This window comes from Prorops nasuta, unplaced genomic scaffold, assembly GCF_024137725.1.
Source record: "Prorops nasuta isolate Cenicafe-Biocafe unplaced genomic scaffold, Cenicafe_Pnas_1.2 PNAS00006, whole genome shotgun sequence".
In the NCBI taxonomy this organism is placed as follows: domain Eukaryota; kingdom Metazoa; phylum Arthropoda; class Insecta; order Hymenoptera; family Bethylidae; genus Prorops; species Prorops nasuta.
Genome location: NW_027116803.1, coordinates 500,655 through 525,433, shown reverse-complemented (window position 1 = coordinate 525,433; position 24,779 = coordinate 500,655). Strand labels below are relative to the sequence as shown.

At 37.9% G+C, this 24,779-nt stretch overlaps 2 protein-coding genes across 2 annotated transcripts; both read left to right on the top strand.

Annotated features, from left to right (window-relative positions):
- The first annotated feature begins 304 nt into the window (after window positions 1–304).
- Window positions 305–14,956, top strand: LOC136774749 (fatty acyl-CoA reductase wat-like). Its single transcript, XM_066729207.1, has 9 exons — window positions 305–821; window positions 9,955–10,285; window positions 10,353–10,601; window positions 10,871–11,016; window positions 11,098–11,207; window positions 11,279–11,474; window positions 11,641–11,889; window positions 12,198–12,455; window positions 12,611–14,956. Exons 2-9 carry the CDS (start codon window positions 9,968–9,970, stop codon window positions 12,714–12,716), a joined length of 1,632 nt encoding a protein of 543 aa, XP_066585304.1. The 5' UTR covers window positions 305–821; window positions 9,955–9,967; the 3' UTR covers window positions 12,717–14,956.
- Window positions 14,957–17,052: 2,096 nt separating this feature from the next.
- On the top strand, window positions 17,053–23,974 carry LOC136774093 (fatty acyl-CoA reductase wat-like). Its single transcript, XM_066728188.1, has 10 exons — window positions 17,053–17,401; window positions 20,817–20,894; window positions 20,981–21,120; window positions 21,215–21,463; window positions 21,531–21,612; window positions 21,927–22,100; window positions 22,395–22,587; window positions 22,762–23,007; window positions 23,135–23,392; window positions 23,531–23,974. Exons 2-10 carry the CDS (start codon window positions 20,819–20,821, stop codon window positions 23,676–23,678), a joined length of 1,566 nt encoding a protein of 521 aa, XP_066584285.1. The 5' UTR covers window positions 17,053–17,401; window positions 20,817–20,818; the 3' UTR covers window positions 23,679–23,974.
- Window positions 23,975–24,779: the final 805 nt, after the last annotated feature.

The window sequence follows — 24,779 nt, the reverse complement described above, 5'->3', positions numbered from 1 at the left end:
TCCCGAATGAAATCAATGAATTTTCTGGGACCAGTGGGTAATGTTGAACGAATCGATAAATCAGGAATATTTATTGGGGGCATGGTCATAAAACTGGAAGATTTATCGAGGTACTATGCCAGCGAGTTTTCCAAAGTGGAGAACGCATCCCCAAGGAGTAAAGGTGACGAGCAGGGTGTATAAAGCAGTTAACACCTACTGGCTATTGACAATTGTCTTCTAGCGAGAAGCCCCCACCAATTGACGCTATCCTCTCCTTTTCTTTCGCCGGCAGCTTCGGTAAAAGTCACATCGGCTGTTATCCAGCATAACGCGTTTAACTTCTTGCGCGGAAGGACTCGGGCCAATCTCGTGCCGAGACCTTTTTCACGCGATAAGTTCCTCCTGCCAGTCCGGAAAATACAAATTTTACGTTAAAAATCCTCGCAAATCGTTCCAACAAATCTCTACAATTAAATAATCCTTTTGGTACACGGTAAACCGGAAGTTGACCTGGAGGCGCAGCAGGATTCAATGTTAATAGACTTTTCGTGAAAAACTTTCCACTCGTCATTTGGACACACCTCTGTATCTCTAAGAAAATCCTTTTTTCTTCAAAACCTTCTCTCGAAGAACCTAAAAAATCGAGTAGAAGAGTCAAGGAGTTTCTAGGATTTTCCTCGAATAATCAATTTTTCGTGAACCTGACGTGATTCTTATCACTCTTTGGAAAAAATTCTGAGGAGTAATTGGGAAAGGAGTTTCCTGAAGATTCGACAAGCAGGAACCGGAAGACTAGGAGAAAGCTCCCGCTCTGGCGTAGGTCATCCGAGTTAAATCAGGTTAGTGAAATTGTACGACTAAGTGGCGTAGAAAATTTTAACAATGCAAAACGTTCTCGAATAATAACTCGAGAGAAAATCACTTTTTCATGGTCTTTAACTATAATATCTGCATGGAAGGTTGCTTGAATAATCGCTAAATCATTTCACTCTATACGGTAATTATCCAATGCGTAGCGTAATGCGCCAATTATTTGCTTCTAACCCTTACTTGACTCTTTGCATCAATCTTTGAATTTATCGCTTTGATTAATCAATCAAGTTGGAATGCAATTAAAAAATTCACAAGAAATGCAGTAAATACTGTGCAATCGTTCTTCCCACCCGATGCTCCCAATGAGAGAACAGATTGATCGCGTGAAAAACAATTTTAACCACTTTTAATAAGATTTCTTTTTACCCAAGCATAATCTTTTAAACGATGCATTAGAACTCTCTGCGGTCGTAAACGATCCAATGACTGACGCAACTTGATGCACATTGATTTTTTATTGCGCCAACGACATAGAAAACGACTAACAATCGTTCTTTTGATTAAAGGGTCAAACAGCCTGGTTATTAAGCCAGCTATAAAGGAAACTCCCAATTAAAAATTCACGGGAGATAATTAATGATGAAATTTTACGAAAAATTCCATATTTAAACATTGCATTTATTTCTCCTCAGTTTTTGCAGTTACTTTGTAATTGTACAATTTCAGTTGTTGGCAGAAAAGTTTTTTGTCGAGTCATTTGACAATACGCACAATACAATGAGATAACTTTGCAATAATCGAGGTATCGTAAGGATAATAATAGTTTACTTTGGTTATGACTAATATAGGTTAAGTCGCGTTTTTCAAAACGCTTGTATAACGGTTCTCGCATTCCATTCTGCTCTATATAAAAAAGGAGGAGGAAAGAAATGCACGACGTTTTCTGATCTCGTAAGTAAATCGACTGAGAGCTGCCATTGGGAAATTACATAAAATCAATTGCACGGAGGAATATGGCGAGAGGAATAAATCCGAGTGAAAGAAAAAGTTACGTGATCCTCTGGTTATTCGCGGCCTCTCAGCTTCGACACGAGTCCGAAGATTTTGGATCGTTGAAATTTTTCTCGCCGCTAAAATCTCCTTATTGAACTTGTTTGTTGATCTTGTTTTCGTTGTTCGAGTCGTGTCGAACGTGTTGGCATTTCTCAAACTATCGTCGTATCTCCTGTAAACAATTATTACGCACACAGCAGCGCATCGTACTCATTATTCGTTCAAATGAATCTCGCGTGAAAAGTCTCACGTTTTAAACCACTGAATGTAAATAATCGATTGAAATTACAAGCTGCTGCAGTCTCGGTTGGATAAGCATAGGTTGACTCGATTTTCATTACAATTTGTTAACCTAGCTCATTAAGATCAATCGAACGAGACTCATATGTATACCAACAACTGATAAATAATTCAACGGGTTCGCGGCTTAAACAATAATTGAGCAACCACCAGGCATGTGTTGATTACGTTCTTCATATTACGAAAAGTGCGAAAACTTGCAACTTCTTCCTAACCTCCTTAGAAAAAATAGTGAAATTTGATTGCACAGAGGGAAGATAAAAACACTCTTGTGCAAAAGGAAAATTATTTTTTAATAACAAAGTCTCGTAAATGTTGCCAATTTTATTAATTAATCAGGTAGAGTGATTAAAAAAAATCTTTTCAAAATTCCTATTAAAATATACTTTTTTAAATAATTAGTACAGCAATTTTTCATTAAAACCAATTAATCCTTGTTGATTTATTATGACGAAGAATAAAAATATGGGTAAAAAGTGCAAAGAGTCATTGTCCCGGAGTGTAATATTCTGTACGGGTTATCGAACTGGCACGTGTATATCTGAAGTAGTAAGAAAAAAGAATCGCATCCGTGAAGTACCCCTTACGTGTTTCGCATGAAAAGAACATTTTGTTTCCCCAAACACACGTTTGTTTTCGCATATGAATCACCTGTGATTTTCCTAATACGTGAAAATCCATGCAATCTTCCCATATTAATGTTTGGAAGCGCCTCGCAAGCACAGATATCCAACCAAAACTATTTTCACAAAATCATTGGGAATCCCCCCCCCCCTGCCCCTGAATATACGAAGCGAACGGGACGTGATATTAACTGTTGACTCTCGCAGCATCCAAACCGTTAGCTCCACGCTTCGACGTTCCGGCAACGAAAACGTTATACGGCCCACAAACCAGCAACACCAACTGAATTTTGACCCATAATTCCACTTTTGTCCAAGTTAGTCTCGACGACCATCGATCCTACCGAATCGCATATTCAAATGAATTTTTTTCGAGTGTTCCGAATTATTGGACAGGAAATTCAAGAATTTTGCAAGATTTATCCTCGATGAGGATCGATGGGGTCATTGAATCAGAGAGATCTCAAAGCCTCCCGTGTGAATGGTCCTTTACGTAACGATCAGGAAACCAGCTGTGTTCTCTCTCGTGTGGGATGAACGTATGAAGTTGTTAAGGGTGGTTGTGACAGTTTAATACTCGAGAAAGTTTTCAGCTCGATTACATGTTTCTTCCTACTCATTTTCCCCTTTTCCCATTAACCAGCCCGCTGTGTCGTGTGTATATTTATTCAGGAAATATCTTATTTCACATGGCTGTTACGTAACTTTAATCATAAATTACTTTATCACTACTTATTTTACTGTTGTATCATTAAATACACTCGTTGTACTTGCAATCGTAATTATATGGCTTGCTCGCTATTCTACACTTTGCTAACCTTATCCCACTATGTATAACCTAACCCAAGAACTATTTAACAGCCATTATCGATCTCGCAATTATTATTGTCAGAATATTACGAAGTGATTAAGGAAATAATGCAACTTTTTAGTTTCAAAGCTTTTTTTATTTTTTGCTTGGAACTTGGGAATATTTTAAATTCTTACGATAGATCTGGACGCATCTCTGGTAGCTCAGAGGATGTTCGAGGTACATTCTTGGCATGTCCAGTGGACGTGTGAATATTCTCTTGGACGTTCTGATTATATTTGCGTTATCAGGGATCAGGAGGCCTCTGTATAAAGATTATTACTCGCCTCGTAAGTTTTTCACTCGGTGGTGAGCATCTGGTAACTTGATCCTTTGGTAAATATCCGAATTGAATGAAAATCATTAAAATTTACAACCTTTGCTAATGGATAGATTTATTAGGAAGTTTGAACTACACCGTTTTCCTCGACAGAAATTATAAATAACGAGGGTCTTCGAAACATTCGAGAGCGAGCGTCGTTTCTTCTGGATTGCTAATGATTTAGTCGATGGACCATTCGAGTCAAATTCTTATCGAGCGTACATCGATAATCGTAAAAGTTTCTTTTAATTTGAATTTACGAAAAAGGACAAACCTTGAAAATTTTCATATTTACTCGATAGTGCCAAAATTCCAGCAAGTTTTCAATCAATTATTCAAGCTCGATCGTATATCGAAATACATGCAGGGATTTCCAGCAGATGATCCGAGCTTGCATATCAACAACCTGAAAATAAATATCAAACGCAAAGTGCATGCAAGCCTTGAGAAAAACAATGCACCCAAACGCTGACGCCGTGACATTAGCCGAAAATTATGAGGAGCACGTGCCAAAGCAAATATCAACCAAAATTCCTAATGGACGCAAATATTTGCATACAAACCGGTAATTAGCATTTTTAAGAGGACTAAAAATAATTAAACTCTTGAGTAAAATGAGCGAATGTTGGTGTAATCGAATCCAAAATTATCTTCGTAACCTTCAAGAAATTTATGGTAATAGAGGAGATCTCTTACTATTTTAAATATTTTTAATCCAACTTTAAATACTTCATGAGAAAAACTTTGATTAGATTAAGTTTGAATAATTTTCGTTCTTAGACGTCTCGAACGTTACAAATCATTTTGTTAATTCTACGTTTCGATGGTAAATCGAGTTCTCTCTGGAACTATTAGACTTTTAAAATGTTTTAAAATTCTTGAAGAGTTTGAGAATATATTTTTTTATCGGACGTCATAAAGTGTAATTTAAAAACTGTCCTAAAGGAATTCTTCCTGTTACCTGTGCTGACACTCCAAATGTTACGTCAATCATCGAGCGAATCTCGATTCTCAATGACGATTCGAGCTTTGTGACAAAGTAAATAGCTGACGTCACGGTACACGCGAGTGGCGAGGGACGCTTCTATCGCTTATTTAGTTTGGTACACGCAATGGCGTGCGTGTCTCATGTCCGAAAAGTGACGAACGGCCTCTATTTTCATTTCCATCCATTAAAAGGCCCAACTGGACCCAAATCACAAATTTCATCAGGCAACCTTTCAGAAAAACGTGTTTACCGTTTTAAAATCACTGATCCTCTTCCATCCAAAACTCCATTCCGCATGATTATTCATGCAATAAGCGATAAATGGCCATAATTAATATTCTTATTTATACATATATATATATATATATTTAATGACGAGACGAGTCGAAGCGTCGTTTTCTCGCCAACGGGAAAAGCTTCGTGTTTACCGTCCGCGCAGAAAATTTCTGTTTTCACCCGAACGCGAGGAATTCCATTAATTAGCGCGGTTGGTAAAGTTGCGAGGAAAAATTGCATTGTAAAAATGACTTTTAGCTGCGAGGCACTTTGCGAGTAGCCACGGTAATATTTTTCAAACTATTGGCCAATCATCGTTTCTCGCGCGAAATATTCCTCGTAGCTTCTCTACTCGAGTGCTAATTGCTTTGAAAAACGCTCGCTATTTTTTTTCGCTTCTTCAAACACTCTCGGAACCTCGTAAAGCCCACACCGCCGCATCAACAATTCTAATTTTCCTTGACAAATTAATCCCTCCGGCTTTTCAGCAATTTTCATCGAGTGTGAAGTAATTCATTCTTCTCTGTTCAACGCGCATTTTCAATTTGTATCTAGAAATTATAAACACATGATAATTATCGAGGAAGTGCGCAAAGTCCTCGATAAAGATATTTTTAAAGCGAGGCTTCACAATCTTCGTATTTAATGAGACGATTTACCAGTTGATTGGCGAAGGGTACCACGCGATACACAGCGTTACCCGGCACGAGGCATCCTTGTGCTTCGAGTACTGGAAGTCCCTCAAAAGAGCAGCGTGGTTTCCCAGTGAAAGTTGATCGTGAACTTGGTTGCGGCTGGCAAACCTAAAAAAACACTCGAATGTCGGATTTAGTGTCGTTATGCAACGAGGAATGTATAATCGAGTGGAAAATCAAATGGGAAGAAATTTGGAGGAAAAAATTGTGTCGAGGCAGAAATCTGAAGAGGGCGAGCAGCGAATCAGAGAGGAGAGTAGTAAAATTCAGATGAATAAGGTTGCAAAAAGTTCAAGTGAAATGCACAAATACACGTTAATTCCACGAGTAAACTTTCCTCGGTGAACTGCAAATTTTTTGCGGCTCCTATACACAGGCACCCGTGTGTACAGCTATTAAGCTTTGTATCGTCGTGTATATAGAGTGTATATGTGTACCCCAGTACACTAGTACTGCAGCACTGGCTCTTGTCACTTTCTCCCGAGTACTCTGCAGGAATGCACGCCTACCGTTCGACTCGCCTTTAGAACTTTCTGTCCCGATAATTACAACACTGATTTTTAGGAAAATCCATGAATTTATTTATACTGATTTATTCTACAGAATTTAATTAATCGCAATTAAAATTTTTCATCAGTCCATTCGCGTATTTTTAGCATTTTTTTAAAACCCTCGATAACTGATTTTCTACAGAGTCCATTGACTTTTTCGAGTTTGCAGAACGATAAGCGAACAAATATTTGATCCTTCCAGACGAATGCTACAGGTGGTTTTGGTAAATCCATTAAAATTTCTCCCACGCACGAGGCTCGTTTCGAGATTCGACTCGTACAATGCGTTTCGGAATACTTCCTTTCGCCACCATCACCAATTTTCATTGTAATATTCGTTCGATCCAAGTTCTGAAAAGAGTGCCTAAAAATAGAATTATGTAAGCATGATGGGCAATTGTTAAAATAATCCTAATCAATGTACAATGTACAATATGGTAAATATGCTCAATTGAATTTTTAAAATTGAATAAAACCAGGAAAACCATTCAAAGCCATAAATGACGCGCAGAGAAAGATCAGTGATTTTCCGGAAAGCTGGCTTTAAATGGAGAGTAACCCATTTATGCTACTTAACACAGCGAACGCTGCAAAATCGTCGGTTGAATAATTTAACGATTATTCACGTAACGTATAAATCTGCCTAATTGCAAATTCAAAGCTCATATAGTAACATAATAGGAATTATTATTATTCAAATACCTACTTTGATTATTAAAAGATCCAGTGTAGATCGAGTTTTGCAAAGATGCTGAGAAAAATATTAAGTGCAGTATCAACGTCATTCGCAAATCACGAATGGCTTAAAAGTGTTTTTTCTTCGAGTCTCTTTGATACTTTGTAATCCTGCATGGTCGCATCTGCACTCTGAGGTTTTCCTGCACAGCTCGATTAAACGTTGTACGATTCCAAGTGTGAGTTACGAAACTTTCACCCGGTTAATTAAAGGCGGTAGGCCAATGACGTAAGAATCGCTTATTATATTGACGATGCCAACAGGTTTTCGCGAGAGATTTCAACGCGTTTTCCTCTGGAAAATAAGTGGAAGAAAGCGAAATCGAAATGCTCAATTCAAATGTCGACTAATTTTCCGTCTCAGGATTTTTTTATTCCAAGCAAAACAACGAAAATGCATTAAAATCTGTTATTATTACACCGACATTCTTTTCGAGCCAATTCTTTGACGAGTGTTCGGTAGAATCGAGGTTACAACGCGTATATTCGAGAAGAAAAATCATTACTCTTTTTCGTAGACCTATTATTTTTATAAGGTGAAAACTAAAGTTTGTCTCAGAGCCATAGATACATTAGCATGCATAGAGAAAGTTTAGTTATGCTCGATCGGTGAAATCGTTGGGGTTTGTCAATTACGGACTAAAAAAGAGTGATGTCACTTATGCAACGGCGAGAAGTGGTCGAAGAAACGGTGCTTCAGAAGCAAAAAGTCAAATTCATCGTTGGAAGAGTGACCTTTCCTTTGTTTGCGAGTGGAGAAAGCGTCTGCGAGCAGCTCTGAGACGAGAGCTAGAGAAGAGACGAAAATGAACCTTATAGCAATGGAGAGAAACGTACTTGGTGATGAAGCGATAGCATCGACTTTTACAATCGAGATCGGCGGAAAACTTTCTGATTGAAAAGGGTATATATTTTTAATTGGCCGGGAGATGCGAGTGTTCGCAACTTTCATAAAAGCGAAACTTGTTTACTTTACAGGTTTTATTATCGTACAGTTTTTCCCTCTCGCGCTACGACACTGTTCTACGATAGTTGGTCAGTACGCTGTACGCGTATAGCGACGTAGAGGGCGCTGCGCATCACGAATAGCGCTGCATCTCTTTAAGGTTAGGAATTACGCGAATAAAGTTTGTCATTTTTAAAATAGTAGGAATGCTGTAAAATGCTCTTTGCGATGGCTTCTTCTCGAATTAATAGACTTTCGAAATATGCAGTTGCGTTTGGCCATTTCGTAAATGTTTAATTTTTCTTAGTGTTAAAGAGTTGAGGGATATTTCAGTTAGTTCGATGTACGAGTATAACGACTCAGAGGGCGCTTTGTGTTACAAGAATAGCATGCTAATGATAAATGTTTCGAATAAATATTGTCTCTTTGCAAAAAATATGAAATAATTAAAATATATTTAGATGTGACAATTAACTTTTGATAGCATACGATGTCCTGTAGGTATTTGTGCTATTGGGCTAAGAGAGAATAATAAGCGTAAATAAAAAATATTTAACTGGCTCTGAGATTAAAATATAAATAATTGAACTGTTTTTGTTATTTATACTTTGCGTTAAATAAAAATAAAATATTTTTAAAGAAATTCATTGAGTATGGATAACCAAAGCAAGCTTAAAGTCTCATCAATGTAATTTACGACGGGCTCTTTCTAACTGCATTACACTATGGAAACAAGTTTGAAACAGTCGAGTGCACGTTTTGCAAATGGCCAGTTTCTGCAGTTAAGCCGCACTCTCAGTTGCAAAACATTTCCCGCACTTTTCTCGTAATCGGAACCAAGTTACGTTTTACACACTCGATAGAGGCTGCATTTAGGAAAGAACGACGGTCGAAGAATGAAAGAAAGATAACCTTGAATAGGTCTCGACTCGAAACATCTCATGAATCATTTACGATATATCCGAAAGAAAAGCGAAATATTCTTTTCTGGACTGCAGAAGAAATTGGCGAAGAAGTAACTTTCTAATTCCTTTTTGCACAGATTGCATCTTTTCTACTTTAATACAGCAAAAAAAGAAGAGGCACAGAGGAAAAGAGAAAAAGACGAAGGTTTATTAAACGTATTTCGTTGAGTAAGTCTTCTTGGCTCATTATTCACGATCGAAATCCATTGTGATTCGACTCGCGTAAAGAATGTTGAAACGACTTTTCTACTCAAGATAGCAGCGACTACACAGTATAATAAACGTTTAAGTTCCCTTGGTATTTGTGTAAGTGTAGCTAGAGAAGTCTAACGTGTGGAATAAAGGGATCGCAAAGAAAAAAGAGACCGATCGAAGAATGAATCAGTGACTAAATAATTAGCACTACTAACAATAATAAAAATATCGTCATCCAATACCCCTAGTTTCCATACTGTATGTTTCTCACTTCTAAACAAAAATACAGTGGTAGCTCGACAATCCAACTGTGCAAGTCTTTAGGAACGGTACTTCCATAGACGAGCAAAGTCATGTTTTTGCCATAACAGTACTTTCATATAGCAAACGCACAGTTCCTTCAATTTCTTCTTTTTCCTATATACACAAGAAAATCAGTATAGCTGACGTAAGACCAACATCGAAGGTTTTAATTGATCGTTAATTCGTTTGAAAAAAATCTTTGTTCCTGAATTTACGCAGTACTCTATTTTTACACGAGCGTAGTCACTACGACTAATAATATAGTATGACGAATAATAAAAACCAAGGCAATACAAATAATTTATTTTTTAATACGAGTGACAAAAAATTAATACATGGTGTGCAAATGGATTACAGATCGAGAGGAAAAATGGTGGAGATTCTGTTGGAGTCCGGAGGGCAGGAAGTGGCTGTGGCGGAAAGTGGTTCAAGGTCAGGGACCCCCACGGACTACTCTTCCCAGGAGATTCGTCCAAGTTCTTCGACGGAGACGATCAATTTAACGCCGATTCAGGAATTCTTCAATGGGCAAAGTGTCTTCATCACTGGGGGCACTGGCTTCCTGGGTAAATTGCTGATCGACAAGCTTCTTCGAGGATGTCCAGGAATCTCCTGTATATACCTCTTGGTGCGTCCCAAGAAGGGCAAGGACGTTCACCAGAGAGCCGAGGAGCTTTTCGACGATCCGGTATAATTATGAGATATAAAAATGACAACAAAATTAGAAAAATTAATTCCTTGCCTCCCTCGAACAGCTGTTCGCCAGGCTGAAGGAAGAGCATCCAAAGTTTCGTCATCAGATCGTGGCGATCGCTGGTGACTGTAGTTCGCCAGATTTGGGAATCTCACCGGGCGATCGTGCTACGATCACGCGCCAAGTGTCCATCGTTTTCCACGTGGCAGCCACTGTCAGATTCGACGAGAAAATGAAGCTAGCCGTGGCCATCAACGTCAGAAGTCCCAGGGACATTATGCTCCTTTGCAAGGAAATGCCTAAACTCAAGGTGTCCCTTTCAAGTCAAACGATTAAACACTCGCTCGTTCTACTGTTTTTATCGTATAAATTAACCTTTAAACGCCGGATATCATCGACCGATTTTTCTTCCGAGAACAATGGATATCATTTGCGTTTCAATTAATGTGAAATAAAAATTAGCGCAAAGTGTCCTTGAAAAATGTATGCATGGCATACGCGTTTAAACCGTAATATTCTATTAACGATCATTCAAGATTTATTGTGCATCGATAATTGATTTTACTTAAACATTCGTAGTCTGCTGTCCACGTATCAACGGCTTACGCCAATTGTCCCCACGAGACGATAGAGGAGAAATTTTACGAGCCGCCGATAGATCCGGACAAACTCATATCTTTGATGGAGTGCATGGATGATAAATTAGTGGAGGACGTTACTCCTCAGTAAGTTTTACAATTAATTTTACTTAATCTTTTTATAAGTCCTTCAAAGACCAATAAAATTTAATAAAAATTATTTTGCAGATTATTGGGAAAATGGCCGAATACTTATGCTTACACGAAAGCAGTAGCAGAGAATATAATAAAGAAGGAAGGAGAAGACTTGCCAGTTGGTATTTTCCGACCAGCCATCGGTTCGTTGAAGGAATTACCAAATGATCGCGAGAAAAATATTTTATAAAGAGAATACTCATTTCCTTTGCAGTGATTTCAACGTACAAAGAGCCCATCAGAGGATGGATCGATAACATGTACGGGCCCACCGGAGTGGCAGCAGGTGCTGGGACTGGCTTACTGCGATCTATCCACTGCGATGGATCGATACAAGCAAACGTGGTTCCTGGTGATCTAACCGTGAACGCGCTCATAGCCACTGCTTGGGACGTAGCTAACCTGAAACGGTATAATATTTGGTGGAGAACGGTAGAGATAACGTCGGAAACCTTCCTGACACGTTCCTGCCATCAATATGACACGTTGGAACGTTTCAGGAAGGTTCCTGACACCACGCGTGCCATCTAGGCACATCCAGCCGTACGAAATACATAACTATGATGAAACTCGCAGGGACAAGAAGGAAACGAGTGATATTCCGATTTATAATTACGTTAGTCAGGATAATCCCATATCCTACGACGATCTGAAGGTGATGTCGGCGAAACATGGAATAGATATACCCACTGTCCGGGCGATTTGGTACTACAGCTTCCGAAATAACAAGTACAGGATCGTCCATTTGTTCTACGTTTACTTCCTGCATCTGCTGCCTGCTTTGCTCATGGATACGGCGACTCTCTGCGTTGGGAAAACGCCAAGGTAAATTCTCATTTATCATTCCAGCCACATTCGCCACCTGTAATTAAAAATCTCCTTCCATAGAGCCCGTCAGTTGCGTGTCTAACGAAACTCGATTAATTTATTGGACAAATCCTCTCTCGCGTTCCATCTTCTTCCCCATTCCTTTCTTATTATTCCACCGTTTATCGAATCATTTTACATCTCACGAATTAACTCGTTAATGTATTCCTGCGATTCATTACTATTTCTGCATTCTTCGATATATCGCCTTTCATTATTTTCCACAAATGTATCTCATTTAACGATGCGTTTGATTTTATCGACAGACTGCTCAAGATCTACAAGAAAATCCACAGATTCATGGATGTGTTGAATTATTTCACCACGAAAGAGTGGAAATTTGGAAACGAGAGGCTGAAATCGCTGGTTTGCAAAATGTCGAAAGAAGATCGTGCCAATTTTCTTTGCGATATGATGGAAGTCGATTGGGATCTTTTCTTCCAAACTTACATTCTTGGAATCAGGCTTTACCTTATCAAGGATCCGATGGAAACGCTTCCGCAAGCGCGAGTTAAATGGCAGAGGTAAGGTTCTCCAAGAAAAAGTATATTTTTTTCTTCAAGTGCAAACGTTAAATTTTTAATTGTTTAAACAATCTTCGATCCTGTCGTTGAGCAAATATAAAATAGTACATGATTTATTATCAGATAAAATTAATAATTTATCATTTATTTCACAGACTGTACTGGATGCACCAGGCCCTGAAGCTAGTGTTAGCCTACGTTTTCCTCAGGTTAGCCTGGCTGGCAGTTTTAGGCATTCTTCGCGTCGTTAACTACGTCTGAGAAGAAAAGCGTCTCTTCGGATGATAGGTTCAGCTCGAATTCCTCTCCAGGTGGGGAAAATTACGAAAGCCCTGAAAAAACACTCGCATTACGAGTTTCCTGATGTATATCTAATGTTCCACGTTTGTTTTTTGTCCATTCCAATGGCACGAGCCCTAAATTTTCCACCGCGACGAAATCCAGTCGAGAAAGAGTACGACAACTAGAATTACACACAAGGACGATGGAACAGAGAGAATAACAGCGAAGCAAGTTCTCGGTAGCCAAAGATGATGCTGGGAAAATTTGGGGTGCCAGTGAATTTTTTAATCGATCGTGCTTTAATTATTTATTAGCTTCCTAAGCTGAATTAGCCACTTAATATTTCATGGGTGAATTGAATAATTTAACATTTGTTATAATTTTTTTCGTTAAGGGATTGAAATGGATCCCAAATAGCCACAAGTGTCTTATATAGCTTCGTTAGATTTGTATCCTCGTAGCAATTAGTCTAAAATATATAATTAGGTAATTTTTATTAAACATATTCGTACTGCGTGCCCTTCGGTCGATAAACGATTCGAAAATTTCCTTTTAAATGGTGAAAATCACTCTCGTTAGAGCGCACAAAGAAATTGTACAAAAAATGTACTCGAGTCAAGAACTTTCATCCTTATTATGTTTCGTCGAATGAATGAGCGGTGGGTGATAGGAGGGGGGAGTATCGTCCTTGCGGAAGATCTTAATAAGATCCTGTTAAGAAACGTCATCAACCGAGAATAATGACTGTAATGAGCTTTCTAAATGTATGCGCGGAAATAATTTCCATTGATAAATTAAAAATAGACGGTCATTAGCGGTCCCGCTCGAACGTTTTGCGGCTGAGAACCACTGGTTTACCGCAAATTTATTGACAATTTACGCGAACGCTAATATCCCCCCCTAACGCTTGCCACAATGATGCCAAGAGACAGGTCTTCCACAGGATTCTCAGTCCGAGATTGACCGAGATTGCTTTTGGCATTGTAAATAAAAACCACAAACGTCGCTCGTCACTTTGTTGCTCCTTTAGAGGTTATGATGTGCCGTAACAAAGAATTTCCTCATAATCGATTAATAATCCCACGTTCCAAAAGTGGAACAAACTTGAATGGCCTAAAGCTCGGATAAGACTCTTTGAATGAAAAAAAAGGTCAATTTTTTATTAATTTTTTTGCATATACTGTTCGTTGAAAAATTCAAAAATCGGATTAGAAAGTGGAATTTTTTATCTATATAAATATAGACTCGGTTCTCGAGAAGGTTTTCCCTTTGTTTGAATAAAAGAACGAGAGTATCGCCAATAGGAATAGAATCTGGCTTAGCTTAGGGTGACGCAGCTTACACGAAAGAAATTTTAATCAGATTTCCGATCTGCCATTCCACGTTTCGATCTTGCAGAATAATAGCTGCGTTTACTGACTCGTATCTCCCCGATGTAAATAGAATAATCTCAATGCGTACGTTCAGTCAATGCCCATTGCTTTCCTCTCGCGTAAATATATAGCAAATGTGTGGGTAGCAGGGTAACCTATCTCTGCCAATCGTCATTGCAGTGTTTCTCAACCAGTACTCGATCTCAACAAATTCTATTGATTTTTATAAACAAACGAAACCCTTCGAGCAATTTCTCATAAAATTTTAAATATCTATAAAAAATTACGAATTTTATAATGGATGAAAACATTTTTATCTCTATTTTTTCTTCATTCCCTATTGAGTCTGGGAACGTTACGGGAACGTTTTTAACACTATGCGTGCTATGCAGGAATTATGACCTATAGCGGCCATGTATATTAAATATTTTACACTATTACTATATATACAACTTTCCTTATTGAGAATATCCGTCCACTCGCGAATCCCCCTCGGTGTCCTCGTAGATCGAAAAGTTCTTAAAATTTTAAACTGATATATGGTTTATAGCAACTGGCAAATTTCATTCGCCAGTAAGGTGTTCCCAGCTAGCAACAAGAATTCTTTTAACACAGTCGTGGATCTCTTTTCATCAAAACAAAGAATTATTCTCTCTTGAACTCTTTATACGAACGCTTTAAGAATTCTAAACAGATTTTCTCATACCACGAGAGTTCAAAGAGAATCCATTTTTTGTCTTAGTATCAAATGGAGCTCCAAAAGAATTCTTTGTGCTCTGTCTGGGTTATTATATTGCAGAACGTATTGTACATGTATTATTATTTATATTAAACGAATCTTTTGTACAGAAACTTTTTGTATTTATTGTCGAAATCTTCGATGCTGTGATTCGGTGAGGGGAATTATTTTTAAAAAATCAAAAGGTTTCATAATGGACGAAAGCTGAGATAACATAATTTAAAAATTGCACCTGTTCACAGTTCGATCTGTTCTTTAACGAGGTTAAGAATTTATTTATTTAACGCGTCGATTTTAGAGAGAAATTAACAAGACGATTGCAGATTCGTCCAGCGAGAGCACCTTGGACGCTGGGCTTCTTTTACAAGCGCATAATAACGATGATTGCGTGAAACTGTCAGAAAAACATAGTTCACCACTACTGAAAGCGAATGGCGTCAAACTAATTGACGCAGCATATATCAGCATTATTGATCAATTAAAAAAATAACTCTTCACCTTGTTCGTGTTACAAAGGAAAAATTGAAAATCATTGTTTATTTTCTTTGATAAAAATTTTGGTTAAACTCGAGTTATCTGTAAATATAGTTGATTTATATTTAATACGAAACACGCGGATATTACTTTCGGCCTCTAATCAAGTGATCATGACTAATACATAATTTTTTGCACTTTGTTTACCAGATGCACTTAATTCAACGAAAAATTAGTCGTGTGTGCAGTTACGACCATTATTTAATATTTATGCCACCTGCCATGCGAATACAATTTACATTTTACTGCATGAGAAACGATTTTTACGATATAGCTATTACACTCTGTGTCGTAATCAGTGACACTTTCAAAATAAATAATCGATTATTCTTTGTGTATAATAATTGGTTAATTGAGAAAAGGATTATTGGTCTTCGTATGGTATATAGAGATTAGACATGCGTAGTACAGTTTTCTCCAAATGAAATCATGCGAATCGTGCGATAAGACTAACGACAAATTATCACGTAAAAATTAATTGGCCGAACGATAATAACGCGTGCAAAATTCCAATTGAGATGTTCGATGATAACGTTGAACGATTTGTCACCGAGTGGCAGGAGAAGAAGATTGAAAATTTTCAAAACAATTTCTTATTATAACAATCGTTAAATAACGAGGAGTCGTTGGATGAATAGTCCGTGCGAGTCGGACGAAAAAAAGCAAACAACGTGCATATAATATTCCACTTGCAAAAAACCTGATCTATCGTAGACGATCGCGACGTTTTTTTTTTCTTTTGACCAAGGATACCGAATGATCTTTTCGCGAAATTCTTGCTACTTTCTTCCACCGTAAACACACTTTTATTTCTTCTACAAAATACCATAAGGCAATAAATACTTCTTCCCTAGAACTAGAAACCTCAAAATTTTTTCTCCAACACGCATAGTTATCATCATCCTTTTTGTCTCTTAATTACCCCAAGGAAAAGTTTCTATTTCGATCATTTCATTCTCAATCAGGACCACAATTTCTCGTCGCGTTCCACAATCATTACGACTCCCTCGATCGCTCGTTGCATTTCTACCAGTCTCCGCAACTTTGTTGTTCATAACGCGATAATCAGCGTTATCGAGAGAGAAAAAACTATTGAATATTATTCATCGAATTTTTATTGGAACGAATGAAATTCACGACACTTTTATTCTAGAAACGAATGCGAGACGATAAGCCTGGGGAAAAAAGTGGAGACACTCGAACGCGCGTAAAATCCACACGACGCGCTTCTCGGAGATGTTTGCTGTCATCCGGAGAGCGCAGCTGCATCAGTTTTTTCTTTCCTCGAACGCTAATTAATTTCTAGGCAAGAATTTGGTTTTTGTGGAGCAAGAAAACGAGGATCGACGAGAATAAGACTGGAATGGAAAAGCAGTAATAATTCTTTGGTAATCTGCAGATTTGTTCTCTATTATTATTATCATTATGATTATTGAGAGAATCGCGTAGATTCCGCTGGAGCGTTCATTTATCTTGGAAACACATTACGGTGAGTCTGCAGGTTCGGACAAAAGTCTACTTGGCATTCATGTGCAGAAGAGTGCAAGGCTCGACGACTGTCGAGTGAGTAGTTGGTAACGGAGTAAGCCAAGTATAGAGCTAGGTAGTCGTGTGGAGTGGACGGTGAGTCCGAGTGTCGAGTCTCCTGCGTAAGCGAGCAGTTCCCAAGGGGTGTAGTGGGGGTCGGGCCAGCCTGGCCAGCCTGGCCAGCCCCCCACGAGCACCAACTATATGCTATATATAAGAGAAGAACACAGAAGCTGCTAGCCTTCCATTCTTTCAACGTTTACTCAGCTCAACTTTCATACCGATCCATGAGATTTATCCTAATCCTCGCATCAAATTCCGTCATTGTCATCCCTAGTTAATTTTTTCCTTTTTTTTTTTTTACGAAAACTGCAATCGTTCAGAGTGAATAGTACGTTCTGGTGCTCAGTGTCGAAGACAATTAACGGGGGAGCTTATTTGTTTGTTCTTGACAGCCGATGTCCTCTCGCTGACTCTGCAATCATCATCAGGTAAGTCTGTCCCAACCCTCGTTGAATGTGCAGACGACCGAAAGTGGAGAACCTTGTTAAGTTATTAGGATTTTTGAGAGTATTGGATACGTAATTAATTTTTGTAATTTTGGGGGAAAGTTGATTTTGTGGAATTAAATTTATTTTGGTAATAGAGTTTTTTTATTAGAAATTAAAAGGATATTTGGTATGGATTATTGTTTTTTAAAGTTAATAATAATACGGTTTTATGTATATATATATATATAAGTTTTAGAGTGGATAATTTTGGTAAATTGTTGATGCAAGTCAATAGTGATAGGTAGAAATTAAGCGGTATAATCAATGGGATATTAATGACTGATTTCGGAGAGGCATTGGGCAAAATCTTGAATTATTTGATGTAGGTAGCTAAGCGCACATGAAATTATGTAATACGAGAGTATCTATATGAAATAATTTACCGCCAGACTTCTCATTAATTATTGATGGGTCAACGCACTTTGCAGCGATTAGTATAAGATGACACAAGCTTAAAATATAAATTTACAATTTAAATGCGAATTATGATCGACTCCTACAACGATCTAACCTTTCTCATCAGGACCTTGATTCTTAAATTCTATTTTCTCCATACAACTCGTTTTTTATTTTCACTTTATGCTAATTATTAATCCTATAATAACACGCGACATGCTAGGGATATCCTAAATGTATCCACAGGACATCTCTATCCTTATTTTATGTTCTTATCGCAATATGTATCCTTCCGATAATCCTCGTAAAAAAATTAAAATCATCGATATATGAAATTTAGAAGATTTTCAGAAAATTATCCTTGACCAGATTTTCGATTAATCTGCTGGATATTTTTTTTTAATTGCTCGATCGCGAACTCTGTGAGATTGGAAAGGGGAAAAAGCAAAAGGGAGGGGGAACTCTGAACAGGTTATAGGCACTTCTTACGCAGAGATCCGTTTACTCCAACGACACGAGCCGATGATTTAATTTACGTTCGAACGATGTTGATCTCTGTCTCATCTCATTGCAAACAACAAATAAGCATAATCCGATCAATCCCTCATCGGAAGATGATTAAAAAAAGGGAGAAAAAAACAGCTGAATTAGAAAAAGAGAGAGAGAGAGAGAGAGAGAGAGAGAGAGAATAAAAATTTCATCAGATTCTTCTTGAACCAACGCTTCGACCGTAATGTTTACTCGCAAAGTTTACGAATCTTGCGGAGCGGAGGGGGAAAAGCGAAAGGGAGGACGAGGAGGGGTAAGAGGAGCTCCCGTGACGCGCGCCACGCATTTCTAAGGCATTAGAAAATCGAGATTTCGGAATTGGATAAAAAATTCTCGACGTCCGGCCGTTGACGTGCGCGATGAATCAAATCGATTGGAGAACTGGGCCTTCCCCCTCCTCTCTACCACAATGGCCCAAACGTGCCTCCATAATAATTCTTAAGAGAACTTTGTGTTTCTTCGAGGAAATAACCATCGATTATTCCAGTATTACGCAAGAATTATTTTTTTTTAACTGTGAAAAGAACGGAGAGAATTAATAGTTCGAAATGGAACGATATTGAGGGGAATATGAATGAAACGTTATTGGAACGAGCACCGAATGTTAGCGATCGTCCAGCAAGAGGCAGCGAAGAATGTAATTCCGTCGAGACGCGGTGAAAAAAAGTCATTAATTATAATATGAATGTGCGAAGCCTGATCGGATATTACACAATTACTCGTTCTATCCTCCATTATGCGCCATTGATTTCTGTTCATCTCGAGCCTCGCGTCCTTGTATGTGATTTGCGTCAAACAGAAACCGAGCGCGTTGGAAAACCAGTGGATCCGCTCTGGAATTTTTCAGACGCCTCGCTCGCGACTCGCCTAACCTCGCTAAACCTCGACTAACCTCGCCTCGCTAACGAGCCGCTGTCAATTACGATCAATTTCGTTATCTCCGCTGAATTTTTCCTCTCTCTCTCTCTCTCTCTCTCTCTCCCTCTTTGCGAATATACCCTCTGGAAAATGATTTAATCGTCCTCTCGAACTCGTTGCGACAATCCCAACATTTTTTTGTTCGACTTGATACGCGTAATTATCGAAATGAATTTCCATCGATGTAGGAGGAGAATTGTTGTAGGGAATTGGAAAATTATAGGGGAGAAAAAAAAACAGACGACACATTAAGTGGATGTTAAAAATTAACGATGGTATGGAAGAGAATTTTTTATTTCGTCAAAATCACTCGACGACTAATCGTGAGCCTAAAAAAGATGCAGAAATCGTGCTATAAATCAATTGACTCTGAAAGAGCAAGGACGCGTCGTTCTTTCCAGAGAAAATTATAGTTTATTAAACAAACTTGTTAGGTAAATATCCTTGATTTGACCTCGCACGAATACGTAAAGATTATTTTATATACACTATTATTTCCTTGCCTATATTTTGTAAACAAAGTTTTAATCGTAACTTTTGTTGATACATACTGCTTCCTGACCACTTACGTGTGTATCGAACGTTAAACTGATTCAAATATTTTTTTTCGCTGATTACGAGTACGTGTCAGCGAAAAGTTTGCTTCCCTCGTGTTATTATCTCCCGGCAAAAATCGCGCACGTCGCATGATATTTGTAAGAAACGAACGTGCATTTTCCCCCGAGTAGCCATGGAAGCCAGTGTGGTCATCGTCTTTAGTTAAAAACTAATTAGCCCTCGATTATACGCAGAAAACAATTCAAAGATAATTTAATCTTTTAATTACCAATGGAATATTGTAATTTGAAAAATAAATTGAGAGATTAGGGTTGTAAAGCAGGAAAATATTTTGGTAAATAGTGCTAACACTATCCAAACGATCATTGATTTGGTAAGTAGTAAGAGAAGACACTGCATTGAACCAAAAAATGACACGCGTAAATAAATTTAAAGGGCAAACATGGAAATCTTTTGAAAAAAATAATTAGTACTTTAATTTTAAATGAAATTGTAAGTAGAAAAAAAGATCAGGTTAGTTGTTCCTTAAGATGTTAGGGTGGTACAGCAGAAACATATTTTGGATAATAATGCTAATACGATTCAAACGATCATTGATTTAGTAAGCAGCGAGGAAGACATTACATTGAGAAAAAGATGACACGTGTAAATAAAATTAAAGGCCAAAGATCAATATCTTTCGAAGGAAAAAATATATCGTTCCAAAGTCTATATCATCTATAGGTTCAGCCACTCTACCTATAGGTAGTCATTGACGCCGAGAGAAAGTTTTCTCATATTCCCCAAACGACTCGTATCGCCATTTAAGAGTGTATTTGCGCTAAATGCATATAGACACTCCTTGCGTTATAATTACTTCAATTTAATTGTACAATAATCCCAATTTGAAACTTGATTAATCGAAATTTAATGATTTTCTATGCATTTTTTGCAGAAATGGCGATTGAGACGAAGAACGTTAAGCTATCGCCGATACAAAATTTTTATAGTAATCAGAGCATTTTCATAACAGGTATGGAATGAAATTATGTAACAGTATCAGTGTTGGAGGATGTAGAAATGTAAAGGTAGATGATTTTGTTTTTTTTTTTCCTACAGGAGGCACCGGTTTTCTAGGCAAAGTTCTCATTGAGAAATTGCTCAGGACGTGTTCGGATATTTCTTGCATTTACGTTCTAATCAGACCGAAAAAAGGAGAGGAAATTGAGCAGAGAATAGAGAAAATTCTTGACGATGCTGTAAGTTTTAATAGCATTTTTCACAATATTGCTTTTCTTCTGTTATATTTTCCTAGAAATATCATTTAAAAATACATTTTTATCGATCCAACAGGTTTTCGAGCGTGTAAAAAGAGAGGTGCCGAAATACAGGCACAAAGTGGTGCCAATGTTGGGCGATTGCTCGAAACCGGATTTAGGATTATCCGAGGCTGACAAGAACATTCTCATTTCCGATGTTTCCATCATTTTTCACGTGGCTGCCACAGTGAGGTTCGACGAGAAGCTGAGGGACGCCGTTGCTATCAATATCGGGGGGACAAAGGAGATTTTGCAAATCAGTAGAAAAATTAAAAATTTAAAGGTACAACAAACTCTAGTAACTTTTTTATCATTAAAAATCAAGTCAAGACGTTATATCATTTTTTCAGTGTATTATACACGTGTCGACTGCCTACAGTAATTGCAACCGGAAGGACGTTGACGAAAAGTTCTACAAACCTCCCATAACAGGTTAGTTTACTGTTTTTAATCCTTTTATTGTGTTCGATTAACACTTCTGTGCCAAATGAGCCTTCGGTGTTAAAAAAAGTAGTGTTACCCTTAAGCCGTCTGATATACATATACAGGGTATTACTACTGAAAAAATTAATCTCATGTATTTCGAAATAAAAATTATGCTAATCGAGTGAGACAATGTATTAATATGTCATTTGTTTATTTTGCTTACTGTTCCACGATTGTTTGAACGATACACGTGGTAACAGAGTGCATTCTATGGAGAACCGCTTAGTGGTTAAGGAGATAATTGAAAAATATAATTGCAGGTGACGATATCATTAAGTTGGTGAGCTCGTTAGAAGACGACAAAATAGATGCCATTACGCCAACTCTATTGGATAATTTTCCGAATACCTATGCTTATACCAAATGTATCGCTGAACAAGTAGTTTTGCAATATGGAAAGGATTTACCCGTTGGTATATACAGACCTGCTATAGGTAAGGAAGAGCCAAAAGAGTATATCGACACGCTGAAGTTGGTTCTTGGTGACCGGTTATCAGTTGCTAGTAGCTTAATAACCGATGGGATTAATATTTGGACGGAACTGTACCGTTCTACTGACTGTATCACCCGTCTAAAAGTCATCGACGGCTGACGAACGGGACAAGTATAGTCTCGTTCAGAAATTAACCTGATTGGCTACCCGCTACAGGGCGCGCCAAAATATACTCGGTCGGTAACTTACCATCGGTCGATAAAACAGATTGTGATAAATTTCAACGATTTTCCAGTCATATCCACGTACAAAGAGCCCTTGGAGGGTTGGATCGATAATATTTATGGACCTACGGGTGCGTTAGCCGGAGGTGGAGCAGGATTGATAAGGACGATGAATGTCGATAAGAATTGCATAGCAGAACTTATACCAGCTGATCTCACTGTCAACGCGCTTATAGCCACTGCTTGGAACGTTGCCAATAACAAGTAGGAATCCCTTTAATAATTCAAATCGATCATTCTTATCAGTGATCTTGTGATTCAATGCTTTGTATTTTTTTGAAGCTATATCCTATTTTTTAATGAAAAATTTCGGTTATAACTTTTTATCCAACGACCGAGTAGCCATCAGTGTTAACAAGAATTCCGATTGAATTTTAGAAACGAAGCAGCTGAGCCACCAATCTTCAATTATTACTCAACTTGGAACAGAGCATTCACATGGTCCGAATACATGAATTTGGCAATGAAATACGGTCGTCGGACACCGACAACACGAAGTATCTGGAATTACAGCGTGACCCTTGCCAAAAATCCCTACTATTATCGTCTGCTTCTCCTACTTTTACACTTTATACCAGCACTTATCGTTGATATCGGTCTTCTTGCATCTGGCAATAAACCAAGGTACAAAGAATCTTATCAGTGACATTAGCAAAATTAAAACTAGGTTTACAGCCCCCTAATATAGAGAATTATTTCAAGTGCTGCTAATGTGCTACTCGAATAATTATCGATCGTCTTTTTTTTGCAGACTCTTAAAAGCTTACAGAAAACTCAACAAATTCGCAGCAGTAACAGCATTCTTCAGTACGTCCACGTGGAACTTCTCCAATAACAATATCATTGCTCTTTGGAACAGCCTGTCCAGCAAGGACAAGGAACTATTTTTCTTCTCTATGAACGACTTCGACTGGGACGACTACATGAAAAAATGCATCGGTGGTATAAGGCTGTACATATTCAAGGAAGATGCCAGCACGATCCCAGAAGCAAAAAAACGCATGGCCAGGTAAATATTGATTTTTTCTTTGCAAATAAAGTTTGAACTACGTCCGTTAACAAAATCTTGAGAAAAAAAAATCAAGTTTTCTCTATTAACATTGAACAGTGAAAATAATCGTATTAACCATAAAACTATTTTTTTCAGATTCGATTTTTACCACCAAATCGTTAAATGCGTGGTTACCATCATTGGATTTTTGTTGCTGTACAAACTTTCTATGTTTATCCTGAGTTTTGGTATTATTGGTGGAGTCTCGACGATAAGCGAAAATGTGATTGAGAAGTCTGTGTGAGAACCACGTGCAATCCCAGTAAATAATTCTGTGATTTCAGTAGGAGCGTGATGGCTTAGTTTCCGAAATTTGGTACCATTTTTGCTACTAATCGAAGAGGAAAATGACTCCGAGCAATGTTGGATTAAACGGACAAAGACGTATAACGAGACGAGCAATAAAACTACGCGTGTAAATAATATTATAGTTTTCTAGTAAATTATAGCATTGTATCAACTATATTTATATAAATCTTTTGTTATACCAAATGGTGCAGTTTCTACCGCATAAATAAACTGAATTTTGCTATTAAAAAATTATCTTTATTCCGAGTCCCATGAAACACATGCAACAATATACTAGCTCCAAAGGTCTTAAGTTGGTTAAAAACTCTCTTTTGCACGAAAATACGAGGCGTTTGTTTTTTTTATCGAGATCTTTTTTCAAGCTTATTTATTTTTTCTCATAGCGAGGTCAAAAGGAGGCTTCCTCGAATAATATTCTTATGTCGCCTTAACTTAACGTCACTCGTGACATAACACTTAAAATTCTCAAACGTTGGGAGATCAATTTCGTGGCACCGTGAGCAAGGAGCGTCGGTGAGAGGAAAGGTAAATAAAAGAGTGTCTGTGGCGTCGGAAGGGACTAGGCCAAAAATTAAGCGGGAAACGTACATCGAGAAAAGCAAACATTGAAATTGATTTTACTAAAAACAGTGATTAAACCAACCATTTAGCCGACTTCGTTATAACAACTTATCTGCGAGACAAACGGAGTCTTATGAAAATTCTTGTGAAATCGGATCGTTAAGACGTTGAGAAAGGAAGAAAAATATTAATAATCGCAGAAATTTTTTACCTGTGGCAAAATTCATCCAAGAATCTCGAAATTTCGGAGAAATTTTATTCATCGCTCTCTGTCATTCGTGTAATAGAGTACTTTGCTACTAATTAGAACGACATACTGCAAATAAGTTCAAAGTTCAAGGGTCGAGCGTAGATTCGTTTTTAGACTTTGGCCAGAGTTGCTGACGGTACGATCCACCTGTGAAGCTGCGTCAGACCCTTCTGTTCAATATTCATCGACTTATTGCTAGATTTTTCTCTCCTCACCGAGACTCTT